The sequence below is a fragment of the Dermacentor silvarum genome, chromosome 2, assembly GCF_013339745.2.
Source record: "Dermacentor silvarum isolate Dsil-2018 chromosome 2, BIME_Dsil_1.4, whole genome shotgun sequence".
In the NCBI taxonomy this organism is placed as follows: Eukaryota; Metazoa; Arthropoda; class Arachnida; order Ixodida; family Ixodidae; genus Dermacentor; species Dermacentor silvarum.
The window spans coordinates 104,648,371-104,662,422 of NC_051155.1; the positions used below are offsets into that span (position 1 = coordinate 104,648,371).

At 49.2% G+C, this 14,052-nt stretch overlaps 1 protein-coding gene across 1 annotated transcript in view; it reads left to right on the forward strand.

Annotated features, from left to right (window-relative positions):
• Window positions 1–13,800, forward strand: part of LOC119441662 (cullin-2) — a 62,912-nt gene extending 49,112 nt beyond the window's left edge. Inside the window, exons 15-17 of the mRNA XM_049661511.1 lie at window positions 2,097–2,201; window positions 11,089–11,208; window positions 13,584–13,800. Coding sequence (XP_049517468.1) covers window positions 2,097–2,201; window positions 11,089–11,208; window positions 13,584–13,715 — 357 coding nt within the window. The 3' untranslated portion in view covers window positions 13,716–13,800. The remainder of the gene's footprint in view (window positions 1–2,096; window positions 2,202–11,088; window positions 11,209–13,583) is intronic.
• Window positions 13,801–14,052: the final 252 nt, after the last annotated feature.

Consider the following 14,052-nt stretch of genomic DNA (forward strand, 5'->3'; position numbering starts at 1 on the left):
TACCTTAGGCCCGAGCCCGGCTCGAAACCGGCCCGAACCCAGCCCGAGACCTGGAAAAGATCACTGAGCGGCATTAAAAATAAAGAAGAGGTTGAAAGAAATTTATTCTTAAGGCATAAATACATGTCATATGCAATTATGAACACCATTTGAGTGGTCTGAACGCAAATACCAGCGCGCGAAGTAGTACGAATGACCCTGCCGAGCAGTATCGCCAGCAGTTTCCAAAGGCTCGCCCTTGATGCGGCCCAATCCACTTCTATCGCAACGCCGCCACAGTATTTTTCCACGTCGGGCGCCTCACTGCAAAGCATGCGCCGCCCTAGCCGCTCGTCCCACTCAGCCGTATTCTAGTACACTATATATTCGAAGCACAGCCACGACCGGTCGTGAGCGCAGTGCATGAATGGAGCAAATGGAAAAAGAATGCTTCTCGTTCCTCCATGGTGCAGCGTAATGCGCTGCTGCTAGGCAGCCGGTTGAGAACATGCATGCAATCATGGATGGACACAGTGCCATATTTCTGCCGCGTGACAAATTTTCTTATCTTACAAGTCATCGTTTTACCAACTCGCCTTTGAAGAATCAGCAAGTCGCGAACGCGCTTACACCACGCTGAAAGCAATAATTACATTCATTTAGGTAAGGAATACAATGGCATCCTTTGGGTTGAGCCGACTTCAGTCTTTCTGGACTTTAACATTCTCAGCGCAAAATACGACGGAAGAAGAAAAGGGAAGTACACAGGAGAAGCACTGATAGCTTCCAGCTGCGCAGGGGCAACAGGTTTTTCAGTCGAGATGCGCGAGGATAACTCACTGCACGTTACATGCACACCACCAGAAAGTCCGAGCACGGCCCGGGCCCTTGTAAAAATATCCGAGCCCAGCCCGGGCCCGGATCAAAAAGCACATGCCGTGCCCGAGCCCGGCCCGAGCCCGTGACAAAACTGCCCTACCCGACCCGGCCCGGGCTTTCGGGGAAGCCCGAGCCCGTGCAGTACTCTAACTCAGGGTCCTTGGCATTTTCCGGCTGAGTAATAAATTAAATTCCAAGCTGTGGAACCGTGATTTATTTGGTCACTCATTAAACAACCACAGGTGGTCAAAATTAATCTGGAGCTATCCATTTCATGGGACCCTGTATTGTTTTTGGACATTGAGTTTCATCAATCACTGTCATTGCAAATCACTGTCAGTGCCCAGTGTCTGTTTACCAAAAGAAGGAAGAATAGAATTCACCAATTTCTGCTGTGAACGAGGGCCTACAATATAACCAAATAATATTATATAAATTTTCAAAACCTAATAACTTGTCCTGGGTGCTACTATGGGTTCCTACTTTAAAAGTTTGCCATGCTCTCAATAATATAAAATTGGCTTAGAACACTGTTCTTGCTGTTTTGCACTCTTTGTTGGTTCCACATCATTTTTGTGCGTCAATCTTTATTGCACCGTATTGTTTAGTAAATAGCTCATCTGCAAGCAAGTTGTGAAAGAAACTGAATTTTCTTAATTTCTAAAATGTTATTTCCTCTGTAAGGAAACTGAATGTAGATCTTAAATTAGCACATTGAAATACATCAATTCAGTAAGTTTCATCCAGATTTACCCAGAAGTAACACTTAATTTTTGAAGGGCAGGATCCCTACTTAAATTGACAGAAAAGCCTACTTTGAGCTTTCAAGTGCTGTCGTACTAAAATGCCACATAGTACTTAGTACCTCTACATTCACACCAATTAAACGATGCATAGATCACGGCACACCAATGTCTACTACAGCATAAGAGAACGGGTGAATGAACTGAGCAAATTATGTTTTAAACTCTTAGCTGCTGTTGAGGATTTTTTTTTTTTTTTGGGGTCTCCCCACGATAGTAGCAGGTTCTTGCTGTGCTGCCCATCAAGATGTCTCTAAAACATACTTGTTTCGAGGGGACAGTTTTTATTTGATATTCTTCATTTATGTCAAGTATTATTTAAATGTGGACTACGAGAACGAGTAGTGAATGAGAAAGCTGTGTCAGTGAAAGAGAAGCATGTGTGATGGCAAGCTGATGTGCTTACGTGCGCTTGCACCATGATGTCATTTGCAGGAGGGTCCCCTGACACCATCCTCAGTGCTACACTTGAACAAGTCCTACTCGAATAAGCGGACAAAGTTCAAGATCACCGCTGTAATCCAGAAGGAAGCGGCTCAGGTGAGGACTTTTGGTTGTTTAATGTATCAGATGTGGTTCGATAGGTCATGGTAGCAACCTGCCACCATATCCTAGTGGCTGTGGCATTGTGCTGCTGAGCTCGAGCTTGCAGGTTCAATCCTGATCGTGGTGGCTGCATTTTGATGGCGAAATGCAAGAGCGCTTATACTCAGTTTTAGGTGCACGTTAACAAACCCCAGGTGGTCCAAATGAATCCGGAGTCCCCCACTACAGTGGGCCTCGTATTCAGATCATGGTTTTGGCACATAAAACCCCAGAATTTGATAGCGTCTGGGTAGCAGTTGCGTGACAGCCAACATGCACAAAAAAAAAAAGTCTCTGTAAGTACGATGCTTTTTGACCGCCCAAGCCATCTCTTTGTACATGAAGACTCAACCTCAGTAAGCCTTCGCCTTAGTCACTGAAGGGGCGGAAGAACTCATTGAGCTTGTTGCATTATGTTGATTATAATCGGTGCAATTATTTTGACAGACAGCAATGCATTGAGAAAGCCAATTTGTTGAAGCAGTACTTTGCTTCATTTTGCTATCTCGCAAGATTAAGCAACAGACTACGGTCTCTTGTGGCTCTGTGGTGTCGGCAAGGAGAATCGAGGGCACTAAGAGGCTCAGTTTTTATTAGCAGTATAAAATCCAAAAAAGGGAGCTGACAATCATTTGTTGACGTTAAAGAAAACAAGGTCAATGTACTTGATTGTTAAATGATTCTGCGATTATATGTATCCTGTCAGAACTTTCTTGCCACCTTGCACGATCGGAAGAGCAGCTTTCACATGTTCCACGACGCAGTTATGCAGGAGAGATTATGCACAGTAGAACAAACCTGTGGACATCTTCACTAACTTCGGTTTAGTCGCGCATGTCGTAAGGCGTATTCTTGCTGACAAGCCCTAGTTCCGTGAACTTCTTGTTTCTTGCTCACTTGAAGCACAACGCCTGTTGCAAGTCTAAATGGTAGAAGCAACTTTATATGTACAGTGAAAACTTGAAAGTTCATGACACTAGTTTGGTATTTTTTAGCTTAAATTCCTCATAAAGCCAGCTCCGCTATGTTGATTGACTATTTCAGTTTATTTTAAAAATGAGACTATACCTTGTATATTAGATGTATGTGGGACTCTGTGCCAAAAGTGCTTGTCGCTGCACCAAATCAGATTTTGGTCTGTGCCAGGACTTGCTGCGAAAGTTGTTATGGCGACTCCGCCTCTGAAAGTGTCAATATTTAGTTATTTATGTGCATGAGGTTACATTATAAAATAACAAAAAGTACCGTATTTGCTCGCACAGTGAACACACTTGCATATTACATGCCCAATTTGACTCTTACAAACTAGCATCCCTCTCCCCCCACCCCCCTCCCCCACTTTCTCTTTCTAATAATTGCACCCTGAAATTTGGTGCCGTGCAGTCCTGCAAATGAATGGCCATGCTATAGTCCCCCAGTTTATTCGCTCCGACTGGTGATCACAGCACATGCCACAGAGAGCCATCTCTTGGCAGAAAAATGGATGCTCTCCGCCGTGGAGCCAGTGTGACAGCCAATGAAATCATCTAGAACTGCAGCTAGAAGCGATTAAACGGGCGAGCCATATGTCAGCCCTGTTTTCACAACAGAGATTCCTTTACCTTCCCGCTATTTGGAGTGTCGTCGGGGTGGTCACTGTCGGCTGTCTCGCCGAGTAGCAGCGGTCACTATTGGGGATATGATCGGCTTTGCAAGGTTTCGCATGACTCGGCACCAGACGCATCGGCGTACATGGCCAACAGTGTTTCTGGTTTTGTGCCAAGCCTGCTATCATTGCAGAGTAACAAATAGTCACTCAGTGACAAATGGCTGTGGCTCTGTGACACAGAGCCACAGAGAGCACTTTTGGCCGTCCACTTTGACATGTCTGGCACCGAGTCAGGTGAAATCTCACAAAGTTGACAGTGTCACCAAAAGTGATAGCTCAATGATATCACACTGCCGAAAAGCATTTTGGTGTTGACAAAGTCAGCGTGTGCTACTGGCAGAAGCAGCACTACAAGCTGCTCGCTATGAATTGGATGTGTCACACCTTCCGGTGGTCCGAAGACCAAGCTGTCACTGGTTGCAAATAGAGGAGGTGTATATTTACTGCAAAGCTAATTTACACATTCATTGGACCATCTTACTGTTCAATTATTGCTCTTTCGAAAAAGTTCCTATTGTCACGTAGTAGTGACGCTGAAGAAAACAGTCGTAAAACAGTGTACGACGAAACGGGTTGTTTATTGGGCGAACCTGTGCCCACAAAAGCAAGGTACAGTCAAAGCACAACGATAGCGGCGAACACAGTCGGCGATCGTCGAAAATCTGATCAGCGGCGAAACGCGTCGGCTTTTATACCTGAGTCATCGAAGGTTCTAGATTAATCCCTGATGCCCGCGTGTCTTCCAGAAAGTTCTAGACAATTCGCGTCAGTCATGCAATCAGATAACAGAAGCGTCGGTGAAAACAGGCAATGGAAAGAAGCATCGATAATGTTCTAGAAACTTCCGATACAGGCGCGTCCTGCGCCGAGCGATAACGTTTAACATTTGTTAGCCGGTGGAAAGCGGCCACCGGTGAAAGATAAACATGTATACGTGTCAATACCCTCCCCTTAAAAAGCATCGTCCCGATGCTACAAACAAATGTGAAAGCGTATATAAACAAAACCACGCGTAATAAAGAAAAAAAAAGTAACAAAGTACCTAAGTTCGTCAGCGGGCGTAGAAAGGTTTAAGACGCACCACATGGATGACTTCAGGTCGTGCCCGGCGACGCTGTGATTGCGAAATGCCGTCTGGCACGACCTCATAGTCCAGTGCGCCAATACGTCGGATAATCTTGTAGGGTCCGAAATAGCGACGCAACAGTTTCTCGCTAAGTCCTCGTCGGCGAATCGGAGTCCAGACCCAAACACGGTCGCCGGGCTGGTACTCGACGTAGCGTCGTCGTAGATTGTAGTGTCGGCTGTCGGTCCTCTGCTGGTTCTTGATGCGCAGGCGGGCGAGCTGTCGACCTTCTTCGGCACGCTGCAAATAAGTGGCAACGTCGAGATTTTCTTCGTCAGCGACGTCTGGTAGCATAGCGTCAAGCGTCGTTGCCGGGTTCCTTCCGTAGACCAGGTTGAACGGCGTCATGTGCGTCGTTTCTTGTACGGCCGTGTTGTATGCGAAGGTCACGTACGGAAGGATGGCATCCCACGTCTTGTGTTCGACGTCGACGTACATTGCCAGCATGTCGGCGATGGTCTTATTTAGGCGCTCGGTAAGGCCATTCGTCTGCGGGTGGTAGGCGGTGGTGCGGCGATGGCTTGTCTGGCTGTACCGCAGAATGGCTTGAGTTAGTTCTGCCGTAAAGGCCGTGCCTCTGTCGGTGATGAGGACTTCTGGGGCGCCGTGACGCAGGAGGATGTTCTCAACGAAGAATCGGGCTACCTCGGCGGCACTGCCTTTGGGCAAGGCTTTTGTTTCAGCGTAGCGGGTGAGGTAGTCCGTAGCGACGACGATCCATTTATTCCCGGACGTCGACGTCGGAAAAGGCCCCAGTAAGTCCATCCCGATCTGCTGGAACGGTCGGCGAGGTGGCTCGATTGGCTGTAGAAGTCCGGCTGGCCTTGTCGGCGGTGTTTTGCGTCGCTGACAGTCTCGGCATGTCCTTACGTAATGGGCGACGTCGGCAGAGAGGTGAGGCCAGTAGTATTTTTCTTGTATCCTCGCGAGAGTGCGTGAAAAACCGAGATGTCCAGCCGTTGGGTCGTCATGGAGAGCTTGCAGAACCTCTGAACGCAATGCTGAGGGTACCACGAGGAGGTAGTTGGCTCGGAGAGGCGAGAAGTTCTTCTTTAGGAGAATGTCGTTTTGCAAGAAAAACGACGCCAATCCTCGCCTGAACACCTTCGGCACAATGACGGTCTTGCCTTCCAGGTAGTCTACAAGGCTCCTTAGTTCCGGGTCGGCTCGTTGTTGTTCGGCGAATTCGTCGGCACTGATGGGTCCCAAGAAAGTGTCGTCATCCTGGTCGTCTTGTGGCGGCGGTTCGACGGGGGCGCGAGACAAACAATCGGCGTCAGAGTGCTTTCGCCCGGACTTGTAAACGACGGTGATGTCGAATGCTTGAAGTCTCAGGCTCCAGCGTGCGAGGCGACCTGAAGGATCCTTCAAGTTAGCTAGCCAACACAAGGCGTGGTGGTCGCTCACAACTTTAAAGGGCCTGCCATAGAGGTAGGGGCGAAACTTTGATGTAGCCCAGATGATGGCGAGGCACTCCTTTTCTGTTGTGGAATAATTTGCTTCCGCCTTCGATAGCGACCGGCTAGCGTAACTTACAACCCTTTCTAGTCCGTCAGTCCTCTGCACAAGCACGGCGCCGAGTCCTACGCTGCTTGCGTCGGTGTGGACTTCCGTATCGGCGTTTTCGTCGAAATGCGCAAGTATTGGCGGCGATTGCAGGCGTCGCTTCAGTTCTTCGAATGCTTCGACTTGCGGCGTCTCCCACTTGAACTCGACGTCGGCCTTCGTGAGATACGTCAGTGGCTCAGCGATCCGTGAGAAATTCTTGACGAAGCGCCTGTAATAGGCGCACAGTCCAAGAAACCTACGCACTGCCTTCTTGTCAGCGGGCGGAGGAAAGTTGGAGATGGCCGCAGTTTTCTGAGGGTCGGGGCGCACTCCAGACTTGTTGATGACGTGGCCCAAAAACAAGAGCTCCTCATATGCGAAGCGGCACTTTTCGGGCTTTAACGTGAGTCCGGAGGTTTTGATTGCTTGAAGAACTGTTTCAAGGCGCCGCAGGTGTTCTTCGAAGCTTGAGGCAAACACAACGACGTCGTCCAAATAGACGAGGCAAGTCTGCCACTTCAAGCCTGCCAGTACTGTATCCATGACGCGTTGGAAAGTCGCAGGTGCCGAGCAAAGACCAAACGGCATGACCTTGAACTCGAACAGTCCGTCTGGTGTTATAAAGGCAGTCTTCTCCCGGTCCCTCTCGTCGACTTCGATTTGCCAGTAGCCGGTTTTGAGGTCCATCGACGAAAAATACTTTGCGTTGTAGAGTCGATCCAAGGCGTCGTCAATCCGTGGGAGGGGGTATACGTCCTTCTTCGTGATCTTGTTGAGCCGACGATAATCGACGCAGAAACGTAGGGTTCCATCCTTCTTCTTCACTAACACCACGGGGGACGCCCACGGACTCTTGGACGGCTGGATGATGTCGTCGCGTAGCATTTCGTCGACTTGGTGCCTTATGGCTTCACGTTCGCGCGCCGAAACACGGTACGGGCTCTGACGGAGTGGGCGGACATTTTCGTCGGTGATGATGCGGTGCTTGGCGACAGGGGTTTGTCGAACTTTTGACGACGACGAGAAGCAGTCCTTGTATTGCAGGAGCAGAGCTTTTAGTTGTTCTTTCTTATGCCTGGGAAGGTTCTGATTGACGTCGAAAGTTGGCTCAGGTATTATAGTCGTCGTTGCAGGTGCACTGGAATCCGTGAAGGCGAAAGCACTGCTGGCTTGTACTATTTCGTCGATGTAGGCGACCGTGGTGCCTTTGTTAATGTGCTTATATTCGGGGCTGAAGTTCGTGAGCATCACCCTTGCTTTCCCTGCACGTAGCTCAGCTATGCCTCTAGCGACGCAAATTTCACGGTCGAGCAGTAAGTGATGATCGCCCTCGATGACGCCTTCCATGTCTGCAGGCACTTCGGTACCGACGGAAATCATTACGCTGGAGCGCGGCGGAACGGTGACTTGTTCTTCAAGCACATTCAAGGCATGGTAACTGATGATTGTATCCGGCGGTATCGCTTTGTGTGTTGAAAGCGTTATCGACTTGGACCTTAAGTCGATGACTGCACCATGTTGGTTTAGAAAGTCCATGCCTAGGATGACGTCCCTGGAGCAGTGCGGCAGGATTACGAAGCTCGCCGGGTAAGTGCGGTTGTTTACCGTGACTCGCGCTGTGCAGATTCCAGCCGGCGTTATTAGGTGACCTCCCGCTGTCCGTATATCGGGTCCTTGCCAGGCCGTCTTCACCTTCTTTAACTTGGCGGCGAACGCGCCACTGAAAACTGAATAGTCGGCGCCAGTGTCGACGAGAGCGGTGACGTTATGACCATCGATGAGCACGTCTAGATCGGTAGACCGGCGTCTGGCGTTGCGGTTGATTCGTGGCGTCGGATCACGGCTGCGTCGGCTTGCTCTGCTGCTGCTACGTCGCGTCGGAAGGTCTTCGTTCGGCGGCGATGTGTTGTCAAGGCTGTTGCTAGGCGGCGTGCTGATATCTCGTCGTGATGATTCGCGAATCGTCGTCGTCGTCGGCGGCGGAGGATCTTCGGCATTGCGTCGTACAGCAACCGCACCTCCATCGGTTGCTGCTTTTAGTTTCCCGGGTATGGGCTGGGAGATCGGCCCCGGGTTGGGCCGGCATACAGGCGGCGATGCGGCGAGATGTAGCGGCCTGGTGACGGCGAGCGTGAGGGTCGTCGTGGTTGCCACTGTGCTCCGGCAAGGTAGTCGGCGATGTCACGTGGTCGCTCGCCAAGCTGTGGACGTGGCGCGTTGACGGCGAACCCTCGTAGGCCCATCTCGCGGTATGGGCATCGGCGGTAGACATGGCCGGCTTCCCCGCAGTGATAGCAGAGCGGGCGGTGGTCGGGGGCGCGCCAAATGTCCGTCTTCCGCTGGTAGCTGCGCTGGGCGACGGGCGGGCGTGCTGGCGGCGGCGGCGGTGGACGACGGAACTGCGGCGTTATGGGGCCCTGGTGCGAGCGTGAAGGAGGGCCTTGACGACGGGCAACGGCGGCGTAAGTCAGCGCTTCCGGCTGGGGTTGCGGCGATTGCGGCTGCACATCAGGAACTCCAAGTGAGCGCTGAACTTCTTCTTTGACGACGTCGGCGATAGATGCCACTTGAGGCTGCGACCTGGGAAAGAGCTTCTGCAGCTCCTCGCGAACGACTGCTCTGATGGTGTCGCGCAGGTCGTCGGCGCCTAGCGCTTGAGCATCGGCGTAATTGGTCAGGGCACGGCGGTTGTATTGCTTGGCGCGCATTTCAAGCGTCTTCTCGATCGTTGTGGCCTCGGAAAGAAATTCGGCGACAGTCTTGGGCGGGTTGCGCATCAATCCGGTGAATAGTTGCTCTTTGACACCCCGCATCAAGAACCGAACTTTCTTTTCCTCGGACATATCGGGGTCGGCGTGGCGGAAGAGGCGAGTCATCTCCTCCGTGAAGATTGCGATGTTCTCGTTGGGCAATTGCACTCTGGTTTCTAATAAAACTTCGGCCCTTTCTTTTCGCACGACATTCGTGAAGGTCCTCACGAAGTTCTCGCGAAATAGGTCCCAAGTCACCAGGGTGGTCTCTCTGTTCTCAAACCATGTCCGAGCAGCGTCATCCAACGAAAAATAGACATGGCGCAGCTTGTCATCGTCGCTCCATTTGTTGAATGTCGCGGTCCTCTCGTACGTCTCCAGCCATGTTTCAGGGTCTTCAGCTGATGATCCACGGAAGGTCGGTGGCTCCCGAGGTTGCTGCAGCAGGATGGGGGACGCTGGGGCTGCCATTGTGGTCGTTGACTTGGCCTTGATCGATGTGGTCTTCTCGGGAAGAAGTCCGTATTCTGGCAAAAGTCCTTGCTGCCTACGGCTAGCTCGCTGGTCCTTGGCGACGTTGGTCTCGTCCTCCGGTTTCGGGCTTGGGTCGCGGCTTTGCGGGGGCGTCCGCTGCATGGACACAAAAGCACCTCCACCAGATGTCACGTAGTAGTGACGCTGAAGAAAACAGTCGTAAAACAGTGTACGACGAAACGGGTTGTTTATTGGGCGAACCTGTGCCCACAAAAGCAAGGTACAGTCAAAGCACAACGATAGCGGCGAACACAGTCGGCGATCGTCGAAAATCTGATCAGCGGCGAAACGCGTCGGCTTTTATACCTGAGTCATCGAAGGTTCTAGATTAATCCCTGATGCCCGCGTGTCTTCCAGAAAGTTCTAGACAATTCGCGTCAGTCATGCAATCAGATAACAGAAGCGTCGGTGAAAACAGGCAATGGAAAGAAGCATCGATAATGTTCTAGAAACTTCCGATACAGGCGCGTCCTGCGCCGAGCGATAACGTTTAACATTTGTTAGCCGGTGGAAAGCGGCCACCGGTGAAAGATAAACATGTATACGTGTCACTATTAAACTTATCCCACGTATTAAGTGGATGCCTGAACTTTGCTTTGGTTTCTTAGGGAAAATAAAGTGCAGTCATGCAACTAAATACAGTAGTAGTTGCAAATGCAAAACACTTAAGTGCTCTAAGCAAATGTTGTCTGGCTAACATGTAACTCAATTTTGCTACAGATAACAATAAAATAACCAGCAATGTGCTTTCTCAGTGAAAACATGGCTAATCATGAAAAAGATCCTCTGCACACTTCCCATGATTCCTACTGTAGTATGCAGCAATCCTCTATAGTCGGGTACAACTTAAAAGACAGGAGAGACTCCGCCCAGATGACCGAAGCGCAGCAGCCGATTTCTTCCGCGACTAAAGAAATAGTGCCGCTGACAGCGACTCGCCCCGGCTTGAAGTGCAGGCTGCATGCTCTCCGTCGGCGGGGACACCGGCCGTCCGGCTCATGACACAAGTCTTTAGTGCGCGCCCATTAGTGGAGGCTCGTATGCATCCGCCTTTGAGGGGGCAAATGCCGCTGGCTTCTAAAGTTGTACCCGACTATAGTAATGCCTCATTCTTGACTACCCTCTCACTCCTACATCACAGAATCAACTGACCCAGTAAAAAGAGATATCCTTGTATAAAAAATGTATGCAGTCCCTTGCACAAAGGTTAAAATTATCCTTGCCTTCTGCCTGCAGCAAGAGCTGGAGCAGACGCACAGCTCAGTGGATGAAGACCGCAAGCTGTACCTGCAGGCTGCCGTCGTGCGCATAATGAAAGCCCGCAAGGTGCTCAGGCATAACACACTCATTCAAGAGGTATGTACCCCACTCTTTGCTTCTTCTGCCATCAGCTCTTGAATTTCTTACTTCACAAGTCTGCTTATTGCACTAATGGTTTCCAGCAGAACGTACAGACACAAACAGAAAGGGACGATGACACACGCTCCAGCGTGTGTTGTCGTCCCTTTCTTTCCGGGTCAGTACGTTCTGCTGCAAACCATTTGTGCTATGTGCAACCAACGAGCTCAGGCAAACACTATATAGTCGAGCGTGTGTCATCGTCCCTTTCTGTCTGTGCCAATACGTTCCGCTAGAAACCATTTGTGCTATGTGCAACCAACGAGGTCAGGCAAACACTATTCTGCTTATTATCAGGCTTAAGCCTTATTAACTTAAACCTACTGAGAGTTTACGAGTATTCTTAGCACTGGGCTACAGAAAATAGGTACAGTAAATTGTACAGGAAGCTCTAGACAAGTGTGGTACCTTGGGCAAGTTGGTAACGGTTCAATTGAATGATGTTGACAGTGCACAGCTCTAGGGAAATAAGGCTCATTCACTTTCTGGCTGTCCTATGTTTTCTTGGAACTGTGTGCAATGACAACACCATCAGTCTGAGTAAGGAAGCAGAGTTTACGACTTACAATATGACACGCAGTGTTCAACAGTAGTTGAACAAGGATTTCTCAGGCTAGAGCCAACCTCTTGACAAAGTGTCGGTCCCCTTGTCATAATGTTGGCTGTGACCTGAGACACCCCATGTTAGACGCCCACTATTGATCACTTCCGTCTTCCTATGGTCCTTTTGTCTTGTTCAAATGCAGTGTGACACACAGCACTGTGTGTCATGCACTGTGCCTCTTTTTCCTCTGTTCCTGTGCTGTACAAATAAAGCGTGCCACACCCACAAGTGCCAGGGTAAACCATCATGAACAGAAAGAAGGGCAAGTAAGATTAAAACTGATAGACATAGACAGACGAGAGTGTGGATTCATGATGAAATACAGGTACTAGAAGGTATACAATTTTAGCTTAAGAGGAACAAGTGAAGTTGGGCAAGTCACTTGCAGTGCTAAGAGCAGATATCCAGTGGTCTGATGAAGTCAGAGTATTTTGCCAAAAACTAAATCTGGCGCCATCATGTATGCGAGTTTCCCACTGAGCACTGTGCTGCCTTGGGAATGCCGCTATGTGGACGTGCGAAGCTTTGTCTCAAATGTGGCGTGGCCTAAAACACTGTCATGGCTGCACAGATAAAGCTTACTTTAAATAAAAGCGTTGTAAGAAGTTTTCATTCACCAGTACTTGATCTTTCAATAACGTTTACTCACCTACAGGGCACAAGCTAGCAAGAAAAAAAAGAAACAAACAACAAACTTATGCACAGATAGCACAGACCTTGTGACCTGCCAGTACTTTTTTTTACATTTAATATATTTGTACATCCAAGTTTGAGTCCTCACGATTCACTAAAAAGTGTTTGTGTAGTATTAAAAAGAAGGCAGCTCTTTGCGTGCTCTTTTAGTAGAAAATGATCCACTGGAACAGACGAAACGGTGCTAGCCAGGCGCGTCTTCAAGGTGTCCTGGTTCTCCGAGAACAATGCCAATCTGAAGTCACCGCATTCCGGCACTAGGCAACATTTTAAGAAACTCTATGCTGAAGCAGAAATGGCAAGGAACTGAAGTGACATGCCTTGGAAACCTGTATATGTGAATGTCGGGTAAGTTTTGTTGACAAAAGACAGGGTAAAAGATCTCTGGGAGAGGTTGTTACTGCATCATGCCCAGCGTCACAATCGATCAAGAAGAGAACATTAAATAGGCCCATGATGATTATTATGAAACGAGGGCAAACAAATGCAATTCATGCATATAGCATGCAAAGCTAGAAAGGCCAAGTATAAGCGGTCAAGGCTGATTGATGAACACCATTTTTTTAACATTGCTCGGCCAAGCTCAATGTATCAGCTTGGAACTGGTTTAGATGAAATCCAGTGCTATCGAGTGCTTTGAGCAGTGCCTTGCGGCTGCTCAAATGTGGTGTGAACAGCTGGCTTGTGCAATCACAGACCCTAGCATTGAGTATAGCCATGTCAGTGCAAACGTTGTGGTGTTAGCACTTGTAACATCTTATGAATCACAATGTTAGCTGGATAACAGCAGAGCAAAGAAATAAGTAGGTGAATGAGTGAAACTGTAATACGGCTGCAGTGCCTAGCTGTATTAAACCTCAGAGAAAAGACACCGCTTACTGTGGATTTATTTTTCACTGCTTTACCATTTTAATTTATGACTACTTAGGATTTGTCTTTCATTACTTTATGATTTAAATTTGTGAGACTGCAAGACAATCACTTATTGACGTCTAGTTACAACATTGTTTCTGCTCTTCCTTTATGCCCACCACAGGTAATCAGTCAAGCTAAGAGTCGGTTTGTGCCCAGCATCGCCATGATCAAGAAGTGCATCGAGGCCTTGATCGATAAGCAGTATCTTGAGAGGACGCCGAATTCCACCGATGAGTACTGCTATGTCGCCTGACGGACACAGTTCCAATCATTGTTTTTGGAAGATAACCTGTACAGAAGCCACCAGGCCCCGCTTAATAAAAGTGTTCTCAGCTGCCCTTTTGCCATTACCTGCATAGGAGATGTAGGTTTAGGGCCGAGGCTCTACACGTGCACTCATCAGTCTTGTCCTCCTTGTATGGAAACGCTGGCCTGACGCAAGAGATGCGCCCTGTGGTATGTACTATCACATTCAACGTGACTCGCAATACACGAGCTGCAGCCGGAGCACACTCTGGGTTCAGCTTATGGTGCTAATGTATGACACACTCAAGAACACGCAACAGTGCAATAACACTGTCGCACCCAGG